Below are 24,579 nucleotides of genomic sequence, written 5' to 3'. Positions count from 1 at the left end.
AAAAAAGAAAGAAAGCAATTCAGAATGGTATGAGTAATATGAACTGGCCAGAGATTTGGGTTATTGCAGTTTCTTCGAGGATATGTGCTTGCACGGATTAAATGGGAAGAATGAAGAAATAAGAGAAATATTAACAAGTTTAAATCAAGGGAATATCTTGATAGATTAAGTAATGGGGGTTGAAGGAAAGGGTGGTGTAAAGGATGATTTTTGGCTTTTTATGGTTTGCAGAAGTAGATGATTTGTAGTATTAAAGAATGCTGTAAGAAGGTCTGTAGGGGGAAGTTGTTGGGGATGGTGTTTGGTGTAACACATTGGGGGAGCTTCTGAGACATGCAGATTAAATGCGTAATTTCAATTGACTGTGGAAGATATGGGTCTGGAGCTTAAATGTTAGTGCTAGATATAGAGACATGAGTGACATTTGCATATAGAATATCTCAGAGAGAAAGAGAGTATAGAAAAAAAGAGGGCCCATATTTGGAATTCTTGAGGAACTCCAACAAGAAGTTTGGACAGAATAGCCAAAGAGATGGGAATAAAATCAGAAAAGCTAAGGGGAATTATTGTCAAAGAAAGAATTATCTATAACATTGAGTGTAGCTGAAAAATGAAAAGTGAAAGAACACAGAAATTTGATTTTAGCAATATCAAAGTTTTCCTTGATTTCAGTAAGAGCTGTTTCTGTAGAATGATGGAACAGCCAGATTGGGGTGAGTTGAGAAGTAAATGGAAGTCAAGAAAATGAAAATGGTTGTATAAATTCTTCCAAAAGAGTGCAGGTAGGCTGCAACTGGAGGGAGTTGTGGTATAAAAAGATTTTACGGGGCCTCCCCGGTGGCGCAGCGGTTGAGCGCTGGGTTGCGAATCTGCCCGCGCCCTCTGCGGCGCCGGTTCGATCCCCGGCTGCTCCCTGGCCACCGGAGGAGGGTCCCACATGGCGCGCAGACCTCTCCTGCCGCCCGCTGCTCCCCTCAGCAGTGTACCTCGGTCCTTCTGCCTGCTCTGCTCCCCGCTCTGGCTCTGGTGAATTCTCTCACCCTCCCGCGCTTCTGACTGTACCCAGTGCATGTATAAACAAAACAAACAAACAAATAAATAAATAATAAAACATGCCTCTATTTAAAAAAAAAAAAAAAAAAAAAAAAAGATTTTACATTTAAGATGGGAAGAATACTTAGTATTTGTAAAACATGTAAATAAAAGAGAAATAATAGAGTAAAAGTCCAAGGCCCCCCTGGTGGCGCAAGGGGTTAAGCACCGCACTATGAAGCAATTCACAGCCTCTGCAGCGAGTTTGATCCCAGTCGGCCAGGGAGCAACCCACATGGCGCAGCAGACCTTTGCTGACTCGCCTGCTGCACCCCTCAGCAGTGTACTTAGGTCAATCTGCCTGTTCTGTTCCCCACTCTGTCTCTGGTGAATTCTCTCCGCCCACCCCCTACCTCTGACCTGTACCCCAGCTCTTATATGCATAAATAAATAAATCTTAAAAAAAAAAAAAAGAAAAAGTCCCCAAAAAGGTAGATGTATATTAGAGAGGATAAGTACAGGTCAAAGAACTGGCTTTAAACAGCAGGTTTAGGGGCCTCCCTGGGGGTGCAAGGGGTTAAGGCACAGCACTATGAAGCTAGCTATCCACAGCCACTGTGGCATGAGTTTGATCCCCGCCCACAGGGAGCTACCCACATGCCACAGCAGACCTCCCCTGCCTTGCCCACTGCTCCCCTCAGCAGTGTATTTCAATAAATCTGCCTGTTCTGTTCCCCACTCTTTCTGGTGAATCCTCTCACCTCCCCAAACCTCTGGCCTGTACCCCCATTCTTGTATGCATAAATAAATAAATGTTTAATAAAAATAAACAGCAGGTTTCTACATCATCTATTGTGAGAGGCAGCAAAGAGGAGAGAATCAATGTTGATAAGTAATATTTGCTAGCAGAATATTGAGGGAGTTTTGCTTAGAGAAGCTGTTTTTCCCTTCCGAAAAGGAAATGAAGTCATTTACTGAACTTAAGGAGGAATGTAGCTGATGCTTGAGAACCTTAGAGAAGGTTTGAAATAGTTGTGGGCGTTGGGGAAAATAGTTGAACAAACAAATGTTGTAAGAGGAAGGGTAGTGATGAAAGCCTATTTGAAATTGGTGATTATGAATTTATAATGAAACTCATCAAATGAATTTCTTCAGCAACTCTGCCTGCTTGAATACAAAACAGTTCTTCCAGGGGCTTAGGGCAGAGTGGGAAAAGAAAACAGTAGTAGTATGCTGGTAAATGTTTAAGAAACCAGGTCTTGGGAAAAAAAGAGATTTGGTTTCTTTGTAATCTTTGCTGATAGCTGTGGTATAAATAAATATTCTCTCCATGACCAATTTCAAGGTGTCAGCCTGTGATTACTGAATGCAGAATTAGAAAGAAATAAGCAATAGCAAACCCTTTCTGCTATCTCAAGAGCATACAGAGTAGTAAAAAATTTAAATTAAAATAACTTGAAAGTAGTGAGTTTGGAGTGTAGGGTGGAAACAAGGGTACAAGGGGTCTAAATGGATGGTGATAGGTATTTTTTAAATAAATAAAATCTTATTATTTTCATAAACTATAAATTAAAAAGAACAGAGGCAGGAGAATCTGACATAGTCATTGTCATCTGGAAAGGTTTCTTGGATTTGATGATACTTGAGCTGAGACTTAGAGGATGAAAAGGAGCTAACTATGTAGGAGATGGGTGATGGGAAGGATTAGCATATGTAAATACATGGACATTTATAGCCTTATCTTTAGCAATAAAATGTTCCCATTTGTCAGGTATTTCAGATGGAGGGAAATATGTAACTTCTTTAGGATATTTTACATAGATATGAAAGTGCAAAAGAGTTTGAAAATTCCCAAACTGGATTTTTTTTGATTGCAAAGGAATTAAGAGTTCTTGATGCTGGCTTAAGAAAATAATACAGGGCCTCCCTGGTGGCGCAGGGATTAAAGATAGAGCCGCGATGAAGCTATCGCCAGCCACTGCAATATGAATTCAATCCCCACATGGTGCAGCAGACTATTCCTGCCTTGCTTACTGCTCCACGCAACAGTGTATTTCAGTACATCTGCCTGTTCTACTCCCAACTCTGAATCCTCTCACCCCCCACACCTCTGACCTACACCCCAGTTCTTGTATGGAAAAATAAATGAATCCTTTAAAAAAAAAAAGAAAAGAAGTATGTTTGCATAATGACCAACAGTAGTGTCCAATAAAATGTAACAATCACTAGAATTCAGATAAATTTTGGTGTACAATATTGTAGGAAGTATTTGCAGTACTATGCGGGGAAAAAATGGTGTACAAGAGAAACCAGATTTTAGAGATTCCATTATTAACTGGACAAAGTTTTCATTTCATTAGGGGAAGAAAATTAACATCACCTAGTCTAAACACTTATGCTAATTCAGAGAAAATTTGTTTTTGTAGTCAGATATCAAATGAAACCTGAGGGTTTTATATTGTATGGGAGGTGGTGATGTCACCTTTCTCTTTGTGACTGCTGAGTTGTAACAATTATCAGGAAGAAAGTTGGTAACATCTCTTTTTTTTTTTTTGTGGGACCCTCGCCGGTGGCCGGGGATCGAACTGGCGCTGCAGAGGCTGCGGCAGCCTCACAACCCAGCGCTCAACCGCTGTGCCACCAGGGGAGGCCTGGTAACATCTCTTTTTAATGTTGTTTTTAGAGTTCTCTTTCAATAAGTTTGGCTTTTCTTTGTGTTCTCTTTGTCCCTAGCTACAAGACATTTTTACCAAAATGCGTTCGAGCAAAGATCCAAGACTATCATATTTTGACAAGAAAGCGAATAAGATATCGATTTCGCAGATTTATTCAGCAGTTTGGCCAATGCAACGTCACTGCCAGAAACTTGAAACTTAAGTATCTTATGAATCTGGAAACTCTTCAGTCTGCCTTCTACACAGAGCAATTTGAAGTAAAAGAACGTGGAAGAGGTCCTTCAGGTGAGGAGATTTTTGCAACCATTATAATAACTGGAAACGGTGGAATTCAGTGGTCAAGAGGGAAACATAAAGAAAGTGAGACACTGACAGAACAGGTAATCCTTAATGATATGTTCTCATTCTTTGTTATTTTAAGTAGAATGGTAATAGAAGCAAAGTAATTTTAGTCACTTGATACATGATCTTATACTTCTTTTCTCCCATTGCTAGAAGTGGAAGTTTTAACAGTGTGAAGCTATCAAGATCATATCTATAGTTCTTTTTTCACTGTTCTTAGAGAGTTTTTCATTTAATTTTTATGACAAAATAATAGTAATGGTTTTCATATAGTTTCAGAAAAAGCTTGAATTCTAAAACTAATTTTTAAAGTAGTGTTGCCTCCTTTTTTTTACTTTTACTATTATGTTATAGATAATAGGAGGCACAGTCATAAAAATTCAGAGATTATTTTTATTAATTTTATAGTAATGTATGCCTATTAAATAATTAATTTGGTTTATTTTATGCTTGCATTAGAAGTTTTAAATTTGTTCATATCTATGCTGTCATTATGCTATTATTAGGGTTTGTTTTTTTTTTAATTTTCATTCTTTGGCAGTTAAAACTTAAAATTTTCTGTCAATGATTCCTGTTAATGTTGACTGGATTGAGGGATATTATAACACACTTTAGATTCCTGGCACCCTTTAATATTTTTTAAAGATTTATTTATTTATGCGTATAAGATCTGGGGTGTATGCCAGAGATTCAGGGATGGGGGATGGTGGTGTGGTGGTGAGAGGGTTCACCAGAGACAGAGTGGGAGCAGAACAGGTGAATCTACTGAAATAACACTGCTGAGAGGAGCAGCAAGTGAGACATGAGAGGTCTGCTGTGCCATATGCGTTAGCTCCCTGGCTGGGGATCTAACTTGTGCTACCATGGCTGCGGATAGTTTCATAGTGCTGAGACTTAATCCCTTGTGCCACCAGGGAGGCCCAATACTTTAATTTTTAAGCCAAAGCATGATATAGCATAGTATTAGAGTTAGATTTTGGGCGAGGGAATTCCATTTAATGCTTATCTGTTACTATGAATATATTTTTTTATTTTAATCAATTTAGAATGAATGTTATGTCCTTCATTAAATCTTGTTTTAAAGGACTCCATAAATTTTACTTATTTTTAATTTTGAATACTCTTAATTATAGGAATTACAGTTATATTGTGATTTTCCTGATATTATTGCTGTTAGTATTAAGCAAGCAAACCAAGAAGGTGCAAGTGAAAGCAGAATTGTAACTATCCATAAGCAAGATAGTAAAGGTCTGGTAAGTGCATTGTAATTACATAATGGTAATGTTTTACTGTTGTCAGAAATAAAAATTTTCAAGTGTTAGTACAAAAATAATTTTCTTGCAGGAATTTTTATTTTAGTTTTAATTATATTTCTGAACATAAGTACAGTGTAGTAAGCTTTTGGATTACATCTAGTTTTTTGTATTACTACCAACACTTTTTCCCACAGTTTCTTGTAGAATAGTGTGTTTCTCAATCATTTCTGTGATAAGCAAAACATCAGTAACTTTTTCTTTTCATTTTGGTTTGTGCTCATTCCCTGTTGTAATGCTCATTCCTGACAATCTTTTTACCACTGGAGATGTACATAACACCAGTCATATTGCATGATTAAAGTAGAAAAAGAAATTAAAACTAAGCTGTCTGAAATTTGTATAGCAGAAGGTAAACCAGTCCCAGGTCAGACCTATTCACGTTGTAAGACTTGATTGTCTCTAATTAATCCTTCTTTAAATAGCTTCTTTAAATATCCTTTTTTAAATAACTTCAGAAATCCCCCTTATTTTAATCAAAAGGGAAGAAAAGAATTCCTTTATTCGCTACTCTTGAATATCTCGCTTATTTGGCTTTTTCTTTTTAATTCATGTATTTCTTTACCTGGCTTATATGTCATATTAATATTACTTATTAATTTAACCTAAATATATGTCTAACATACCTGTCTGGTCATTTCAGGTTTATATTATCAAAATTATAACTAACTTGCACCTCACTTTAGTCAGCATGGCTTCTAATTCTCAGATAAAAATATAATAGTGTATACCTATTTCCTGTTAGACTGTGAGCTACTTGAAAGTATCATATTTTCATCTGTCATTTGTTCCTGCATAGTACAGGACCTAGTTTAGAAAGAAGTTTGTAAATATTTAATGGATCAATGAGAGGAGGATTTTTAACCCCAATGTGGAATTTATAGAGTAAATTTTTATTCTATAAATATGGTATTTATAGAGTAAGTATTTCTGGAAGAGTTTATTAAGAGATGCTAATGTGAACATCCTGCAGTAATATAAAGAACTTTATTATAGGACATTGTTGGAACTTGTTGGCTTCATTTTAAGTCTGCAATATAGAGACATCAAGTAACATTCAAAGGTTGGTGTTAGTTAATTGATAGGGCCTCTGATAAACTCAGACATATGATTTGATACTCTATAAGCTCTTAAACTTGACATTGCCTTGTTTGTTGAGTATTTCCTAAAGCTCTTTAAACTATCACTTTGGCTTTTTTTGTATTCTTTAAACTTTTATTTATTTAAAAACTTTTGGGGGGGAATAACATAATTAACATAAGACTATTTGTTTCAATTGTACAAAACAATGATTTTATATTTGTGACATCTGCTACATTGACATTTTACTAGAATTTCTCTAAAGATTAGTTTGGGGTAAAGTGGTATTTCTTTACCATACTACATTTTCTATTTAAGGGATACATTATATTTCTCCTGGTAGCCAAATATTACTTGTTTTTCAGAAACTTTTCATAATTTTATTCTTATACATACCATATTTCTAGCTGAATTTTATTCATGATGTTATGCTTTTTCTGTTACTTATTAGGATTAAGAATTTTTTGTCAATGTATCTTCTCTGTTGTTGAATAGAAGAAAGTAATTAATTTTTGCTTATGATTGCATTTCTGTTATGTGTTACTGCATTTATTTTTTAATCACCATTTTATTTTTCATTCTGCCATTTTTCCCCCTGTATTTTAAAAAATGGTAAAACACACTTTATAAAATTTAGCAACTTGATCTAGCAGTTTCATATCTGGATTTCCAAAGGAAACAAAAACACTATCTCAAAGAGATAGCTACACACCATGTTCATTGTAACAGCCTTGGATGTTACCTAAATTTTAATTTTTTGTGAAACTAATGGGCAAAAATATCACTGTGTCCTAATGTTAATATTACATTTTCTCAATTGGAATCTGAAATTGAGCAGACTCTCTTGTTTTTATGGCCAGCTGTTTGTATTTCTTCCTTTGTGATTTGCTTTCTCATATCCTTTGACTAGTTTTCTATTTTCAATTGATTGGTAATTTTCAGTACCTCATTTATTACATATTAATGTATTAATCCTTTGTTGTAGTGGCTTGAAATTCTCCAAGTCTTTTGATATTGTTTGTGGGTTTGTTTTTAGTACCTATTTTTTTAAAAAAAGATTTATTTATTCATTCATACAAGAACTGGGGTACAGGCTAGATGTGCAGGAGGGTGAGAGGATTCACCAGAGACAGAGCGGGGAACAGAACAGGCAGACTGACTGAAATACACTGCTGAGGGGAGCAGTGGGCGAAACAGGAGAGGCCTGTTGTGCCATATGGGCATCTCCCCAACCAACCGGCCGGGATCAAACCCGTGCTGCTAAGGCTGTGGACAGCCTCACAGGGCTGCTGCGCTCAACCGCCTGCGCCACCAGGGAGGCCCTAGTACCTATTTTTATGGCCTAATTGTTTTAGCTAAGTACTTCTTATCATTCATATATGTCATATACTTTTTCATTAAATTGTTTGGTTTAAGTTCATATTCTGTGTTTTCTTTATGACTACATTTTGTTCATTGCTCAGCAAAGTAGTATACTATGATCACATTTCCATTCTTGTAAACCTAGTTGTTTTTCTCATTTAGTGTTAACCATTTCTTCATCTCAGATAGTGTTAACCATTTCTTCATCTTTTTCACTTTGTATAAATATTTTCTTTTTATGTCTTTTCATCCTTACATGAATGCTGCAAAATAGTACACTTCTCAGTACAGTATTTCACATAGTTAAGTATGTTCAATATTACATCACTTCTAGTTTTTTCCGGGCACCTGGGTATATCTAACCTGGACTGGATACTCTCTAGACCATGTGCACATGTAATTCTTGGGCATATCCCTTCTTTGTCCTGAAAATACCTTCTTTTCTCTTTTATATCAGATCCCTGATTTTCTGAATCTTATACTTGCTTTGCTTTTCTATGTACATCTTTCAGTACTGGTTTGGATTTTCATTGTAACTGTGACAAATCAGAAAATTGATTTAGGGATTTTAATATTTTCATGATGTTGATTTTTTTCTGTCTAAGAACATGGTAAACCTATATAACCAGGTAAAAAGTTACATCTTAGAACAATTTTGTGAATAATACGGACTTTAAAAGTAAATTTTTAAAAATCAAATGAGATATTTACAAAAAAAAAATTTGACACAGTGATATATATAGATTTAGGAGTTTAGAAGAAATGTTACCTTAATTTTACTGAAGCTTTTTAAAAAAACAGTTTAAGTTATAATCACATTACACAATAATTAGATTAGGTTATAGTTTATCATTTATATTCCAATCTATAATACTTCTAACTGTTGTATACTTACAAGAGTGTTTTGAAGTTTTTCTATAAATATCTTTTTTAATATATGTGAAATTTATTGATTTCTGTATATTGCTATTTCAATGAATTATTTTACTGCAGAGCTAATTATATAGTTGTTTTCTTTTGGGGTCCCCAATATATAATCATATAATCTCAAAATAGAGATAGTTTACCTCCTTGTTTTCAACTTCTGTATTTATATTTGTTTCTTATGGCCTATTCATGTTGGCTAAATACATCTAATTCAGTATTAAATAGTGGACTTTCTTAACCTTATTCCTGATTTTAGGAGCAGTTGCTTTGGTGTTTTCCCTTTAAGTAAGATGCTTCATTGTAGGTTGATTATATGTTCACATATGTGTATATGATGATACAAACATAGGATAGCTACATATGATTTTAGCTTTAGCATATACTACATAGATTATAGTTTTTAGCCCAAGTACTTTATTAGTCTCTACTTAGTATGTGAAAATTAATGCTAACTATTTTTTAAAGATTTATTTATTTATGCATACAAGAACTGGGGTACAGGCCAGAGGTGTCAGGGGTGAGACGATTCACCGGAGACAGAGTGGGGAACAGAACAGGCAGATCTACTGAAATATATGGTTGAGGGGAGCAGCAGGTGAGTCAGAAGAGGTCTGCTGCACCTTGTGGGTCACATCCCTGGCCAGGGATCAAACTAGTGCTGCAGTGACTGTAGAGAGCTTCACAGTGCTGTCTTAACCTGTTGTGCCACAAGGGAGGCCCCAATGCTAGTTATTTGTAATTAATACCAACTTTTATATCAGATGAGAGTGATTTTTAATTGAGATGAATGGCACATTTATCTATAGGGTTATTGGAAAACATAGCAAAATGTTGGATGTGTAGTAACTATAACTGGAACGACATGATGATAATTCTGTATATAAGAGGTTCTTAAATACCAGACATAAGAATTTGTAATTCACATTGTGCATTGGATGCATAAGAGGCATTTGAGCAATTTAGAAAAAAATTAGGAGAATTAATCTAACAATATAAATTAGGAGAATTTTCAATATGAAACATGCAGTTGACTTTTTAAATTACACTGAATTTTTTTTTCTTTTTACTTAGGAAATAGAACTTAGCTCATTAAGAGAAGCTTTGTCTTTTGTGTCATTAATTGATGGATATTATAGATTAACTGCAGATGCACATCATTACCTCTGCAAAGAAGTAGCACCTCCAATGGTTCTTGAAAATATACAAAGCAACTGTCATGGCCCAATTTCGTAAGTAATGTAGGCTTTAAAAGTAAATTTTTTAAAACCAAATAATATATTCACAAAGAAGATTTTATTCAACAGTGATATATTTAGATTTAAAAGTTTAGGAAAAAATATCAATTTGAAAAGTTCTTTTTTTTAACTAAAATATTTATAATCAGATTACATGATAATTTTATTTTGAGAAAAATTTATATGTACACTAATCTATAAACCTATCTTGTATAGGTTTAACATTAGTTGCCTAAGGTTGCTTAATCATTTTTGGGTGTTAATCTAAAAAAATAATCCTTAAATTTGTGTTTCATTAAGTATGAAATACTGCAGAGGAGCCACTATGCAAAATTTGTTGATCATTAGTATTTTTGGATGTTGAACTTCTCCTAATGAAAATGTCAAATCCAAAATGTACTGAATGTCCATTTTTTCTAGAATAGTACTATACAGTATTTCTGCTGCGATGAAAATGAAAATGTTCTGTATCTGCAGTGTTTATATAGTAGCCAGTAGACCCATATGGCTTTTAGTATTTGAAATGTGGTTAGTGCAATTGAGAACTGAACTACTTATTTAGTTTCAATAATTTTATATTTAAATAACTACATCTGTATACTAGCTACCATATTGACACAATTTGTATACCTTGCTGTAATACTGGCTAAAGCCAACTGTAATGTATAACATCTTTTGAATCCAAGTCCTGGTTATCTCTTAGCCAGGATTTGCTTTATGATTGGCACTGAGTTTGAAGAATCTGAACAGAAGAAATAATCTGGGATAGATTGTGAGCAATTGTCTCTTGACCTTACTCTATTTACTCTTAATTCAGTATTTGAGAAAATATATACTGGTTGTTATGTAAAAGTTGCCCTATTTAAACATGCTATGCTTAACATATTCAATATTTTAATAACTCCTACCATTAGTTCATTTGTTATCCATTCATTCATTCACACGTTCTTTCATCTTTTTATAGAACATATACTGCTGAGTAGCTAATATGTGCCAGGCATTAGTTTATACATGAGAAACATAATGTTAAGTAAAAAGAGAGGTGATTTTTTGCTTTCATGTAGATTATGATTTTACTTTGTCTCAAGATGTGCTACTTCAATAAAACACACAGCAAAATTTTAAAAATCAGTAGTCGTTACTTGCTCTGGGTCTGCTATTGACTTTGGCATTAACTTAAATACTGCAATAATGCACATCAATTTTTATATTAGTAATTGCTGTAGTAGAAGAGACGTAAGTATTTTGTGATAGGTTGCATAGTTAAATGATGTTTTACGAGAGTATGTTTTTTAAAATACTAAATTTATATCAAAAGATAGAAAATTAAAATGAATGAATTGTTCTTTGTGAGTTTATCTTATAGTACTAGTACCCTTTGTTTTTAAAGCAATATGGTTGCCCCTTGAATTGGTTTGAATTTGCTGCAAAATAGCTTGGTAGTTTGAATTTTTTCCTTGCAAGATTATTGATAAACATATGAAATGGAAGGGACTTCTAAAAATTCTGAGAGTTTTAGATTTGACTTCTGACCTTTCACATGAATTTTTTTGTCATATGATGGTGCTTGCTTTGTCATCATTCAAATTACTTCTTCTTTACTTTTAGAATAGATTTTGCCGTCAGTAAACTGAAGAAAGCAGGTAATCCAGCTGGATTGTATGTACTTCGATGTAGTCCTAAGGACTTTAATAAATATTTTCTGACTTTTGCAGTTGAGGTTAGTATTATTACATTAATTAATGATAGCATTTTTATATAACTTCCCCTTTATTTTTCTCTCCCATATTTCCTTTTTAATACTCAGAATTATAGCTCTGGATATGATAACTAGCACAATATGTTTAAGTTACCTTAGAGAGTCAGCATAATTAAACAATATTTTAGTTCCTAGGATTTATATACAAATATAAAAATTATCTCTGTCTTTCGGTTTTTTTATTTGGAATTTATTTACTTTTTTGATGTTTGGGTATTACCAGTGTTTCATATTTCATCAAATCTGTTGAAGTCTCTTTTTTCACAATATAGAAATCTTTACCAAAACATGTAGAACAGAAAAATATCAGAAGCAAACATTTGTATTACTAGTGATTGTTAAGGATTAGAGTAAAATAGGACAAAAACAAACATTATAGCACTTTTCACTATTGTTTTTCCAATATTAAGAATAATGATCATTGATGTATATTTTAAGTATAAACCACAATGAAACAATAATCTGTTAATACAAATCATTTTGGGTCTTATCTATGATTTACTACCCAAAATTATCTAAAAAGATACTGTGACTTATACTATGGCATAAATATTGAAAAGCTATGAAGCTTTATAGCTTTTCAGTATTTAACCTTTTAAAAGTATCAGAAGGGGCCTCCCCGGTGGTGCAGCGGTTGAGCGCTGGGTTGCGAAGTTGCCCGCAGCCTCTGCAGCACTGGTTCGATTCCCGGCTGCTCCCCTGCCACTGGAGGAGGGTCCCACATGGCGCACAGACCTCTCCTGCTGCCCGCTGCTCCCCTCAGCAATGTACATCGGTCCTTCTGCCTGCTCTGCTCCCCGCTCTGGCTCTGGTGAATTCTCTCACCCTCCAGCGCTTCTGACTGTACCCAGTGCTTGTATAAATAAATAAATAAATCTTTAAAAATGAATCAATTAATTAAAATATCAAAAGAATTTTCTTATTCAATTACTTTAATTTTTATAAATTGAGCTATCTTATATTTAGCCTATATAGAGTTATTTATAAATACAGCAGGTAAACCACTCCATAATTTTCTCATTGTGAAGTACTTATATTATATCCTAATTCACACTGTGTCTGTACTTATAATGTGTATCAATCCATTATGTTCAGCTAGCCAATCAAAATGTATATATTTATGTTTATTACATTTACTTGACTTAATATGAGACTGTGTAGTAGGGAATATATGAGATGGCCCTGATTTCAATAAACTTACTTTTGGGAAAGCAAAAATAAGAAAGTATTTTAAAAATTTCTAAATTGAACATTATAATTATCCAATATAGTCAAATATAGGCAATAACAGAAAGAGTTACAATTATCAGGCGTAGAAAGGGACTTGAGATTGACCTTGAGGTATTTAGTTAATTTTATACAAATGGTTTTAAGTAGAATAAAAATGCTTCTTAAAAGCAGCTTAAAAGTTAGGTGGAAGAACAAGTTTATAGCATAGCATATACGACAAATATTGAAAAGTGAAAAATATTAAAATTGCCATATTAGAGATACTAACACAAAATAGTGATACAATGGAATGTAACGTGTAATCACATTTCCTGTGGGTTGGGGTGAGAGTTGTTAGGGAAAACATCACAGAAAAAGTGGTACTTGAACTTGATGGAAGTGCTACTTAAGCCTTGAGTTTTAAGGAATGAATAAAAACTTACTGCTCAGAAGGAAAAGATAAAATATATCCATAGGTAGAGTGATAATATGTATAGTTATCAAGCATGAAGCATGATATTTTCTTGAAATTATTTAAATCATTTGATATAGCTAGAGCATAGGTTGTATCTTGGGAGTGAAAGACTTTGAAGTTGGAAATAGCGGCAGAGGTCAGCTAGCTCATGGAAAGCTTTATGTACTAAATTAGCTTAAGACTTTATTTTGTAAATGATAAAAGTCTATTACGGATTGTATTATCATTAATTATCCTTGATTTTTACTAAAGTCATGTTTTAAATGTGTAAATGTTCTGCTGGTTGCTTTTTTGAAATCCTTTTGGCAAAATAATCACTGTGTGTCCATTTGAATTTTCCTTCCTCACCGTATTTATAATTAAACTTAAATAGCAAGAAAATGTCATTGAATATAAGCACTGTTTGATTACCAAAAACGAGAATGGAGAATACAACCTCACTGGAACTAAGAAGAACTTCAATAATCTTAAAGAGCTTTTGAATTGTTACCAGATGGAAACTGTCCGATCTGACAGTATTATTTTCCAGTTTACTAAATGCTGTCCCCCAAAGCCAAAAGGTAAAAGAATTTTCTAGTTTTTTGAAAAAATACTTCTGGTCATGTATTATGCATGTGGTGGGAGAGATCATTTTATATTAATTTCAAAAGAAATATGAAAGCAGCAGTTCCTAAACAAATTAATTTTGTTCTGTTCTATTGTACAAGCATCCTCAGATTGGGTTTTTTTGGTTTGATTTGGGTAATCTAAAGTGAGTTGAAGTTCCATAATTCTAAAATGGTATTTAAAAAACAGTAATTGATTGGTAGAGATCAGTGAAACTGAAGACTTCAGTACCACATTTTCATGTTTTCTTCCAAGTAAAAATTTCCATATCCTTTTAAAATTTAAACTTTTGTATTTTTTGAAGTATACTGATAAAAATAAAGATCAATCCCTTGAAATAACAGACTTTCAAAAATTATTGATTCCTAACAAATTTTACTAAGTGATTATGATTTTGAGTATGAGATAACAGGCTAAAGTATATGAAAGTTTAATGAATAAACTAAAACAATTTTCTATGGAAAAGAAATGAATAGTAAAAAGAGGTTAAGTATTTCTTATATATAGAACATATTTTATTTTACTCCTTTGGAGCAATTTATATCCTCAGTGCATTTTCATTATATATATTTCCTTCCTTTTTTTTTTTTTAACAGATAAATCAAACCTATTAGTCTTCAGAACCAATGGTGTTTCTGAAGTACCAACTTCACCAACATTGCAAAGACATAATAATGTGAACCAAATGGTTTTTCACAAAATCAGAAATGAAGATTTGATATTTGTAAGTCACTAGTTAATGATTATTATCTTTTTTCCCCTTTTAAAACAAAATCTGCCTTCTTAATGTTATATTCATTATATGTATCTCTATATATCTATATCTGTTCCATATTATATTCATGTGGCATTTGGAACCATTTTATTATAAAATAACCTATATTATAAAACTTTCATAGCAATTGAAATATTTCATTTCTTGTGAAAATGTGATGCCAAATGAGTTAGAAATTTAAAAATTTAATTATTTAAGAATGTAATTTTTCTAGGAATTTAAAAATATTAATTCAAAAATTTTAAATTAAAAATCTTCCACAAAAAAAATTTGTATCTTAATTTGCAAGTTCTTTAGAAATTATTGGAAATACAGGGGTAAAAAATAAAGATTTAGCTGAAAAAAAGTAGTGCTTAAGATGTTTTAGCTTCAGAATGATTTGGGGCTGGATATTCTTAGTCTCATTAATCAAGGGTATTAAAATTTAGTGGAGTCAAAACAACATGGCAACATAGGAAGTTTCTGGTCTAACCTCCCATAGGCACACCAGTTATATAGCTCTATAGCAAACAATTTTCTTTAAAAAAAAAATCTGTGAAACCTTGGAAAGCAACATGCAGAAAGGCCATCTTGTCTATACAAGACCAGGAGTTAAAAGTGAAACCATCTCTAATTAAAGCATGACCCACAAGTAAAAGTAGTTATTGTGGGCCTCCCTGGTTGCGCAAGGGATTAAGCACTGCACTATGAAGCAATCCGCAGCCTCTGCAGCATGAGTTTGATCCCCGGCTGGCCAGGGAGAAACCTACGTGGTGAGGCAGACCTCTCCTGTCTCACCCACTGCTCCCCTCAGCAGTGTATTTCAGTCAGTCTGCCTGTTCTGTTCCCCACTCTGTCTCTGGTGGATCCTGTCATCCCCCATACCCCCTGCACCTCTGGCCTGTACCCCAGCTCTTGTATGCATAAATAAATAAATCTTAAAAAAAAAAAAATAGTTATGGTCCTCATTCCTCAGATGAAGAAACCAAGACAGCCACAGCACAGTTTAAATAACTTTTACAAGGTCACACAACAAGGAAATACATTCTGACTCCACAGATTATACTGTATTATCTTTCTTTAAAGGCATTTAGAAAAAGGCAAACAAAAAAAGTCACATGTAAATAAATTTTGGTAAACAGTGGCCTGTAAAAAAGTGTTGATTATAGCTAATTAAGGGGGTATAAGGACAGGGGGGAACAAAAATATTCTCCTGGGCCTCCCTGGTGGCACAGGCAGTTGAGCGCCGCACCGTGAAGCTGTCCGCAGCCTCTGCAGTGCTGGTTCAATCCCGGCTGGCCGGTGAGAATCCCACATGGCGCAGCAGACCTCTCCTGTCTAGCCCTCTGCTCCCCTCAGCAGTGTATTTCATCAGTCTGCCTGTTCTATTCCCACTCTGTCTCTGGTGAATGCTCTCACCCTCCCGCGCATCTGGCCTGTACCCTGGTTCTTGTATAAATAAATCAATCTTTAAAAAAAAAATTCTTTGATTAATCATTTGGTCTTTTACTACTGTGTAAGGAAGGAAATATAATTAATTTGGAGACTCAGATCTGGATTTAGTTTGTAATGGAAGTACTCGTACATGGATTTTTCTTTAACTCTTTGGCATTGAGCATATTTCCTAATACATATATTTTTCTCTATCTTTACTCAATTTTTCCTCTTTTTCTTTTAAAGAATGAAAGCCTTGGCCAAGGCACTTTTACAAAAATTTTCAAAGGTCTAAGAAGAGAGGTAGGAGACTATGGTCAGCTGCATGAAACCGAAGTTCTTTTAAAAGTTCTGGATAAAGCTCATAGAAACTATTCAGAGGTATGCATGTATGTATGTATGTAAGTATGTTCTTTGTGCAATTTATTGTTTTAAGATGTGCTCTCATGCATACAACATAGTCACTCATGGAGATTTTTTAAATTGTGATTTTTTTAAAAGTATGTATTTAAAGGACTTTTCTGAGGATGCATTCTGTTGGGGCTATAGAAAATTATATAAATTTTAAGTTTTTATTAAAAAATTAACATATTTCCAAACTAATTTCTTTTAACTTTGTGGTATGGAGATTATTACATCTCTGCATATACTGAGGCAATAGTTTTCAAACTCGGCTTTCCAGAACTTTGTGGGTTCCACAGATTTAGGCCACAATTTCATTTACTGAAAAAAAAAATTTTTGAAAAGTACTGTACTGAGGAACACTCTAGGTAAAATACAGGTGGTTCTTGGCATCATCTAGAGATACTAGTGGACAGAAATGCAGCTGTTGTTGCCAGATTTCCTTAACATAGCAAGGCATCACTGAATGATATAACATTTATGTTATTTTTAAAATGTCTTAAGGGATGCTGGTGGCAGATGATGGCAAACACATAAGCTGAGAAGTTATTCTAATCCAGAATACCACAGCATTGGTGATTGTGATCCTCTGAACAACCATAACCAGAAGTTCCTGTCAAAGTTCAGATGAGTTTGAGTGATGTTTATACATGCCAGTCTCCTAGCATAGTTGTCATACCTTATCTGCACAGAGATCATTCTTAAATCTTTAGAAAGTGTTATTTGAAATTCCCATCCATTTACTTCAGTCCCCATGTCACTCTGGTGTCTAATTCTGTTTGTGCCGTTAATTCTCTTTTCTAGGAACTGTAGATCTAAACTCATCTTTCATTATTCATGGTATCGTATGCCATTATTGTCCTCTCTCTTTGATCTCTCCATATTCTAAACTTACCCAGGGGTTTCCTCGTAACGATTTCTGGCATCAAGTTTGGTGGCAGTTGCAAGTCTATATAAGGAGACCATACACATTGTTACCTTATCTTTAGCCCTGTTAAGAATAAAAGATAGTATTTTTTTCTATTGACAGAGAGTATGTTTCTGAACTATAAATACTTAGAGTCACAAACAAAAATTCTTTTGTATTTTTCTTTTTTAGTCTTTCTTTGAAGCAGCAAGTATGATGAGCCAGCTTTCTCACAAGCATCTGGTTTTAAATTATGGAGTATGTGTTTGTGGAGACGAGAGTAAGTAATACTACTGACTTCTTATGTTAATGTTATTCAGCTATAAAAAAATGTAGAAATCCTACCATTTGTGACAAGATGGATGGACCTTGACAGGCATTATGCTAAGTGAAATAAGTGAGACAAATAAATACTGTATGGTCTTATAAGTGGAATGTTAAACATGCAAAACCAACCTTTTTGTAAGAGTATCAGACTTATGGTTGTCAGCAATGGAGGGGAATGGAAAAGGGGAAATTGGAGGAAGATAGTCAAAAGATACAAGCTTCTAATTACAAGATTATTACCAGGGATATAATATACAATATGACTGTACCTAACACTATATGATAGATAGAAAAGTAGAGTAAATCCTAGTAGTTTTTATCACAAAGAAGTTTTTTTCTTTTCTTCTTTTTGTTTTATTGTATCTGTATAAGAAGATGGATTTTAGCTTAGTCTGTTGTCATAATTATTTCATAGTATATGTAAACCAAACATCATGCTGTATGATTAAATTAAAAACAATTTTTAAATATATACTTTTTATTGCATGTATACTTGAGCCCTTGTTACTTATATTTTTATGCAGATATTCTTGTTCAGGAGTTTGTGAAATTTGGATCACTAGATACATATCTGAAAAAGAATAAAAATTCTTTAAATATAGTATGGAAACTTGATGTGGCTAAACAGTTGGCATGGGCCATGCATTTTCTAGTAAGTAGTATATTCTTTTATCAAAAACCTATTTTTTATTTTTTGAAGCAATGGAGAAAAGATTTTGACCTATGAAAAAAAATAAATCTGGAATTAGATGCTCAGTCATTTAAAATAATCTGTTAGCTGATAAAAGGAATTATTTTAGGTATATATTTATGTAAAGTCACTTCTGAAAGAAATAATTTAGTTGTTTTATCCACCTCTTAGAATTGCTAGTTTGTAGCACTTGGGCTTAGAAATTTCAACCAAAAATCCTGTGAATTCTAGGAAGCATGTTGTACTAACTATAGATAACAGAAAATTCCTGCAAAAAATACTTTGTTCTGGTGTTAGTGGACAATTTGATATTACGTACAGTGAGAAAGCAGTATTGCCAGAGAAGCAGAATACAGGAGGGCCTGCATGACCAGACCTCTTGCAGTGCCCCTGCTTTGTACTGCTTAACAGAAACAGTATTTGTTGTCGTCATCTATCACCTAGAAACACATACTGTTTTAAATCTCAGCTTTAGAAAGTGAAGTGGCATTGGGTGATTTTTATTTATTTGTTTCATCATGGGCATTGATTATTGTGTCATTTAAAATGTAAAGTAGGAAGAACAGTACAGCCATAAAATTTCCTTTTATTATCACAGAGCATGCCTCCAAGTTAATGTTTATTAATAAACAGACTTATTTTCTTTCTTAAATTAATTTTGGGACCTTGGATATATTAAGGCTTCAAATACTTATATAAGTTGATATTTGAGTTTATTTACATTTAACTTAATAGGAAGAAAAAATCCTTATTCATGGAAATGTGTGTGCCAAAAACATTCTACTCATCAGAGAAGAAGACAGGAAGACAGGAAATCCTCCTTTCATCAAACTTAGTGATCCTGGCATTAGTATTACAGTTTTGCCTAAGGACAGTAAGTTATACTTAATTGTATTTAACTTTATTAACTTGGAGAAGAGCATAAAAATCATGTTGTTAATTTTTCTTAAACTCCATTTTATTGACATGTTCTTGATTAGTAATATAACTTAGCTCCCATACTTAGCAATCTCAATTAAGTTACATTTATATCCTAGTGTCTGACCATTTCTACTTTCTTATAAGCTTATTATCATGGACTGTAAGCTTATTACTTAAAACAGTGTTAAACCCTAGTTATGTGTGGAAAATCAGATTTTATACATTTTTAATATGAAACTTTCTAGTATCTTAGAGTTATTCAACCACAAGTAAATTGTTTTAATCACTAAATAAAAATTTGAGAAGATATATTATCTAGTTTGAGATCTTATTTAGTTTAATTGTTCAGCTAATTCCAACATTTTAAAAACATTATTTTGTGATTAGCATTCTATTTAACACAATTAAATTAAAAATGTGAGTCAAATAGTTGAGAGAGGTTTTTTAGTCCAAATAGTGTTATAATTGTATTTCACTATCCTAGCTAATTTCTCTAATTGAATATTCTAGATTTAGAATCTAAATTGATCTACTTTTGTACACTGGTATGTGGTATACTATTTGGGTCAGTACTACTTAAAGTTGATGACTTACTCAATATTGAAAACAGAAAAAATAGGGCAGGAAATGTTGTACATCTTAGATCTGCTATTCAGGGAAATTTTGCCCTTTCAATGAATGGTGAAGAAGGAAAAAATGTTTTGGTATAGTGGAGAAAGGAACCTGAACTCTTAAATCTTTTTTTATGCTGCAGATATACTCACGTTGCTTTACCACTATATACCAAAGGATGCATTATCCTTCATTCTTATTTATTTACTTATCTATTTCTGTCTATGCCGTAATACCAAAAGGTGGAACTAGAGTGCCGTTGCCTTCTACAAATATCATTTTTTTATAATGGTGTCAAAGACTACAGAAACTTTACTTGGGAAATTCCATTATCTATACAGAAAATCTACCTATATCAATTCTGTACCCAGAATATTTTGGTAGATAATTTACTCATCCATTTGCCATAATAATAAATGCCTGTTGTTCCTTGTTTTCATATCAACAAGTTAGAATTACTAGTGATATTTAGTCATTAAAACAGGTAGGAATGACGTTAACATTACCTTTACTACTTATACAGTGTAAAGAAATACCAAAAAAGTATCAAGAGCCTATGTTAGGATAAATTTTATAGAACAATAAATTTTTGAATGTGGAATTAAAATGAGAAAGTAGGATACTAGTTGAGACATTATGGTTTAATGGGAAGGAAACTTAGTTATACAGAATTATAACTCTGTGCTACTAATACGTTGTACGACTTTGGGCTAATTATTCAATCTTTGTGGGTCTCATTGTTGTCATTGTTAAAGCTGAGCTATTGAATTAGAGTATCTCAAAGGTCTCTTGTAGCCCTCAAGTGTGTGCATGTGTATACACATTCTCCCACCTCTCCCCCAACAAACGAAATCTGATTACTCAAATTAGTTTGGAAATGATTTGCATGTAACAGAATTGTTTAGTTTGGGGATTATTTGACCATCCTTTTTTCCTATCATTTAAAAGTTCTTCAGGAGAGAATACCTTGGGTACCACCTGAATGCATTGAAAATCCTAAAAATCTAAACTTAGCAACAGACAAATGGAGTTTTGGCACCACTTTGTGGGAAATTTGCAGTGGAGGAGATAAGCCACTGAGTGCTTTGGATTCTCAAAGAGTAAGTTCATGTAGAGTGAGAGGTTGGAATTACTCTCTATTTGATTCCTGACATGATATGATATATTTAACCTATATAATGTTAAAAAAAAAAGTTGATATGGCATTATACAATTTATTCTCAACATGTGATTCTTTAATTATAGAAGCTACAGTTTTATGAAGATAGGCACCAGCTTCCTGCTCCAAAGTGGACAGAACTAGCAAATCTTATTAATAATTGTATGGATTATGAACCAGATTTTAGACCTTCTTTCAGAGCCATCATACGAGATCTTAATAGTTTGTTTACTCCAGGTATGTATTGAAAGAGTGATCTTACTGATTCTCTAACTGTATTTCTATCTTCTTATAGTTAAAATCCTAATTAATTCTGTAATCACTTTTTAAGTTCTTTGATGTCTTTTAGACCCTCTTAATTTCTATGTCCACCGGAATTTTCTTATTTTATATACATGTTTTAGTCTCCTTGATTGAGCGGTCTATTTATAAAAAAGTTTTTTTTCCCCTCTAACCTAATTTTAATGTCAGTTAATAAATGGTATATGAGGGCCTCCCTGGTGGCACAAGGGGTTAAGATGCAACCTATGCCGCTATCCATAGCCACTGCAGTATGAGTTCGATCCCCGGCCAGGGACCTGCCCACATGGCGTAGCAGACCTTTCCTGACTGGCCCACTGCTCCCCTCAGCAGTGTATTTCGGTCATTCTGCCTGTTTTGTTCCCCACTCTGTCTCTGGTAAATCCTCCCACACACACCCCCCACTTCTGGCCTGTACCCCAGTTCTTCTATGTATAAATAAATAAATCTTTGAAAATAAATAAATAAATAGTATATGATAAGAGTTTATTTGGTGTAATTGACTTTTTAAAAACAATTCTCAGGTTTTTTTAAAATTAGTTTTTACATATTTTATAATTGATTAGCTTTCCAAACATAAAGTAGGTTTGTTTTTCCGCTCCTCCTTAGAATATTGTACCTGAAAATGCATTTGTCTGACACATGGATATTTCCTACTCCAATGCTACATGCTATTCTCACAACAGGAATCACAACAAAAAGGCTTACTTTCAAATATTAAAGTTACCTACTTAGGAAAGTAATCATTTATCCTTTGCAAAACTTTTTCTTGAATACTTGTGGAATTATGGATAATAAATAAAGGGTCTCATTAATATAATCTAAACTGTTAGAGTTGCCCTGTATCAATTTATACTTACTATTTCTAAGTTATTCTGCTTAGTTTAGTCAGCTTGAATCCCTATCAATTTAACCAAAAGAAGATAGTTGCCATTATATGGTGGTAATATTCTTTTCCTACAGATTATGAACTATTAACAGAAAATGACATGTTACTAAATATGAGAATAGGCGCCCTAGGGTTTTGTGGTGCTTTTGAAGACCAAGACCCCACACAGTTTGAAGAGAGACATTTGAAATTTCTACAGCAACTTGGCAAGGTAAGATACAATAATTTTTAAAAGAATTAAAACATAATCATAGGCCATTTTATCTAGAAAAATAATTTCATCCCCCAAATCCACCTCTTTAACATAACAAGAGATACCTAAATAATCTCTTAAGTAAAAAGATAAGTTCTTTAAAAACTAACCTTTAAAAAAAAAATAGAAACACCTCCATAGGTAAATTTCCTGCTTTCTTGAGCAAATAAATCAAACTTTCCATTAGTTTGCTTGAGCTGCCATAACAAAATACCATAGACTGGGTGGCTTAAACAATAGACATTATCTTAGTTCTAGAGGGTGAAAGTCTGAGATCAGGTGCCCAGCAGGGTTCAGTTTCTGGTGAAGGCTTTTTTCTTGACTTATTATGACTTCCTTTTCCTTGAGTCCTCATGGAATGTAGAGTTCTGATCTCTCTTCCACTTGTATTTTAAAAAGGCACAAGCCTTGTAAGATTAAGACCTCATCCTTAGGACCACATTTATTGCCTCCTCAGAGTCTGTGTCTCAGAGGGAGTTAGGGCTTTATCATGAGAATTTTGTGGGTATAGACATTTGGTACATAACAGACTCCTGTTCCATCCACCTCACTGATGGTGACACTGATATCAAAGAGTATATTTTGAAGAAGCAAAGTTCTTCCTGGAAATCAGTGAAAAAAAAATTAGTGGTAAAGATTTGTTTAAATGCTTTTTTTAGAGGGAAGTTGTTTATATTTCAGCCTGTAATTACTTTTGAAGATATTAATATACAGGTTTCCTACCTGCCTTTGGAAATAGTATTTCCTTTTGTTCTCAAAGTTGCTTAATGTAAAGTTGCTTAGAGAGATATCTGCTAATTCTAGTTACAGGAATTACCTATATAAACTAGAATTTACTAGTAATTTTTCAAGAAAACTTGATATTTCTATCTTAATGTGATGTGTTCTTTAGGGTAATTTTGGAAGTGTGGAGATGTGCCGGTATGACCCCCTCCAGGACAACACAGGGGAGGTGGTGGCTGTGAAAAAGCTCCAGCACAGTACTGAAGAGCATCTCAGAGACTTTGAAAGGGAAATTGAGATCCTTAAATCCCTGCAGCATGACAACATTGTAAAGTACAAAGGAGTGTGCTACAGTGCTGGTATGTTGCCCATTGAAACTATTTTGAACTCAAGGTATGTCTTGGCTTCCTTGGCAATAGAAACAAATAATTCTCAAGATCTGGACCTATGAATATGCCAGTGCCCAGAGAGAGAGGCATTCAGTATGACTAGAGATTGTGCTTGGTGTATGTGGGCTATAACTACAGGATGTTTGGGCTAGTTGGTCCATTCTTTTTTAAACTTACCAACAGAATATAATTTTTAAAGAAAAATATTATTTTTACTCACATTTTCTATGAAAGTATTATTTTTAAGTAAATGCTTTTTGTTCATTATTGATGAAAATAAAGAAATTTTTCTCAACAGCATATTTTATTATGTATAAATGTTACAGAAGACTAAAAATAATTTTTAAAACTCCATTCAAAACTTTCTCATTAAAAAGCCTTTGTTCTTAAATCTGTAATTTATAATTAAGTTTTATCATCTTAGACTGAGATTTTATGTATCTTCAAGTCTTATATATATCTTTTATATATGCTTGTTTTCTAATATTTCATCAGTAAAATGTGACAAAATAAAAATTATGTTCTCATTTGTGTGTTAAAAGGCCGGCGTAATCTAAGATTAATTATGGAATATTTACCATATGGAAGTTTACGAGACTATCTCCAAAAACATAAGGAACGGATAGATCATAAAAGACTTCTGCAGTACACATCTCAGATATGCAAGGTACCTAATATCCTGGCAATTTGTTATGAAAGAAAAGAGTTTGTTGAAGTAATTGATAAAAAATCTGTAATTTTTTTTGATAATAAAGGGAATATATAGAGGTAAAACCTTTTTGATTATGTTCGTAAAACTAACA

The 24,579-nt window shown here is 33.4% G+C and overlaps 1 protein-coding gene across 3 annotated transcripts in view; it reads left to right on the top strand.

The window, feature by feature from the left end:
* JAK2 (Janus kinase 2) overlaps positions 1–24,579 on the top strand; it is a 104,740-nt gene that overhangs the window by 68,187 nt on the left and 11,974 nt on the right. For all 3 annotated transcript variants that reach the window (XM_037495090.2, XM_054689815.1, XM_054689816.1), the window contains 15 exons: positions 3,766–4,087; positions 5,183–5,302; positions 9,803–9,960; positions 11,575–11,686; positions 13,783–13,969; positions 14,612–14,739; positions 16,450–16,584; positions 17,705–17,792; positions 18,364–18,491; positions 19,266–19,404; positions 21,012–21,163; positions 21,309–21,459; positions 22,486–22,622; positions 23,557–23,746; positions 24,319–24,443. In XM_037495090.2, coding sequence (XP_037350987.1) covers positions 3,766–4,087; positions 5,183–5,302; positions 9,803–9,960; positions 11,575–11,686; positions 13,783–13,969; positions 14,612–14,739; positions 16,450–16,584; positions 17,705–17,792; positions 18,364–18,491; positions 19,266–19,404; positions 21,012–21,163; positions 21,309–21,459; positions 22,486–22,622; positions 23,557–23,746; positions 24,319–24,443 — 2,272 coding nt within the window. The remainder of the gene's footprint in view (positions 1–3,765; positions 4,088–5,182; positions 5,303–9,802; positions 9,961–11,574; positions 11,687–13,782; positions 13,970–14,611; positions 14,740–16,449; positions 16,585–17,704; positions 17,793–18,363; positions 18,492–19,265; positions 19,405–21,011; positions 21,164–21,308; positions 21,460–22,485; positions 22,623–23,556; positions 23,747–24,318; positions 24,444–24,579) is intronic.

This window comes from Talpa occidentalis, unplaced genomic scaffold, assembly GCF_014898055.3.
Source record: "Talpa occidentalis isolate TD23 unplaced genomic scaffold, MPIMG_talOcc4v2.1 talOcc4.7, whole genome shotgun sequence".
Taxonomy (NCBI): Eukaryota; Metazoa; Chordata; class Mammalia; order Eulipotyphla; family Talpidae; genus Talpa; species Talpa occidentalis.
Note: the sequence above shows the minus strand (reverse complement) of the source record. Positions and strands in the feature narration are given on the sequence as shown.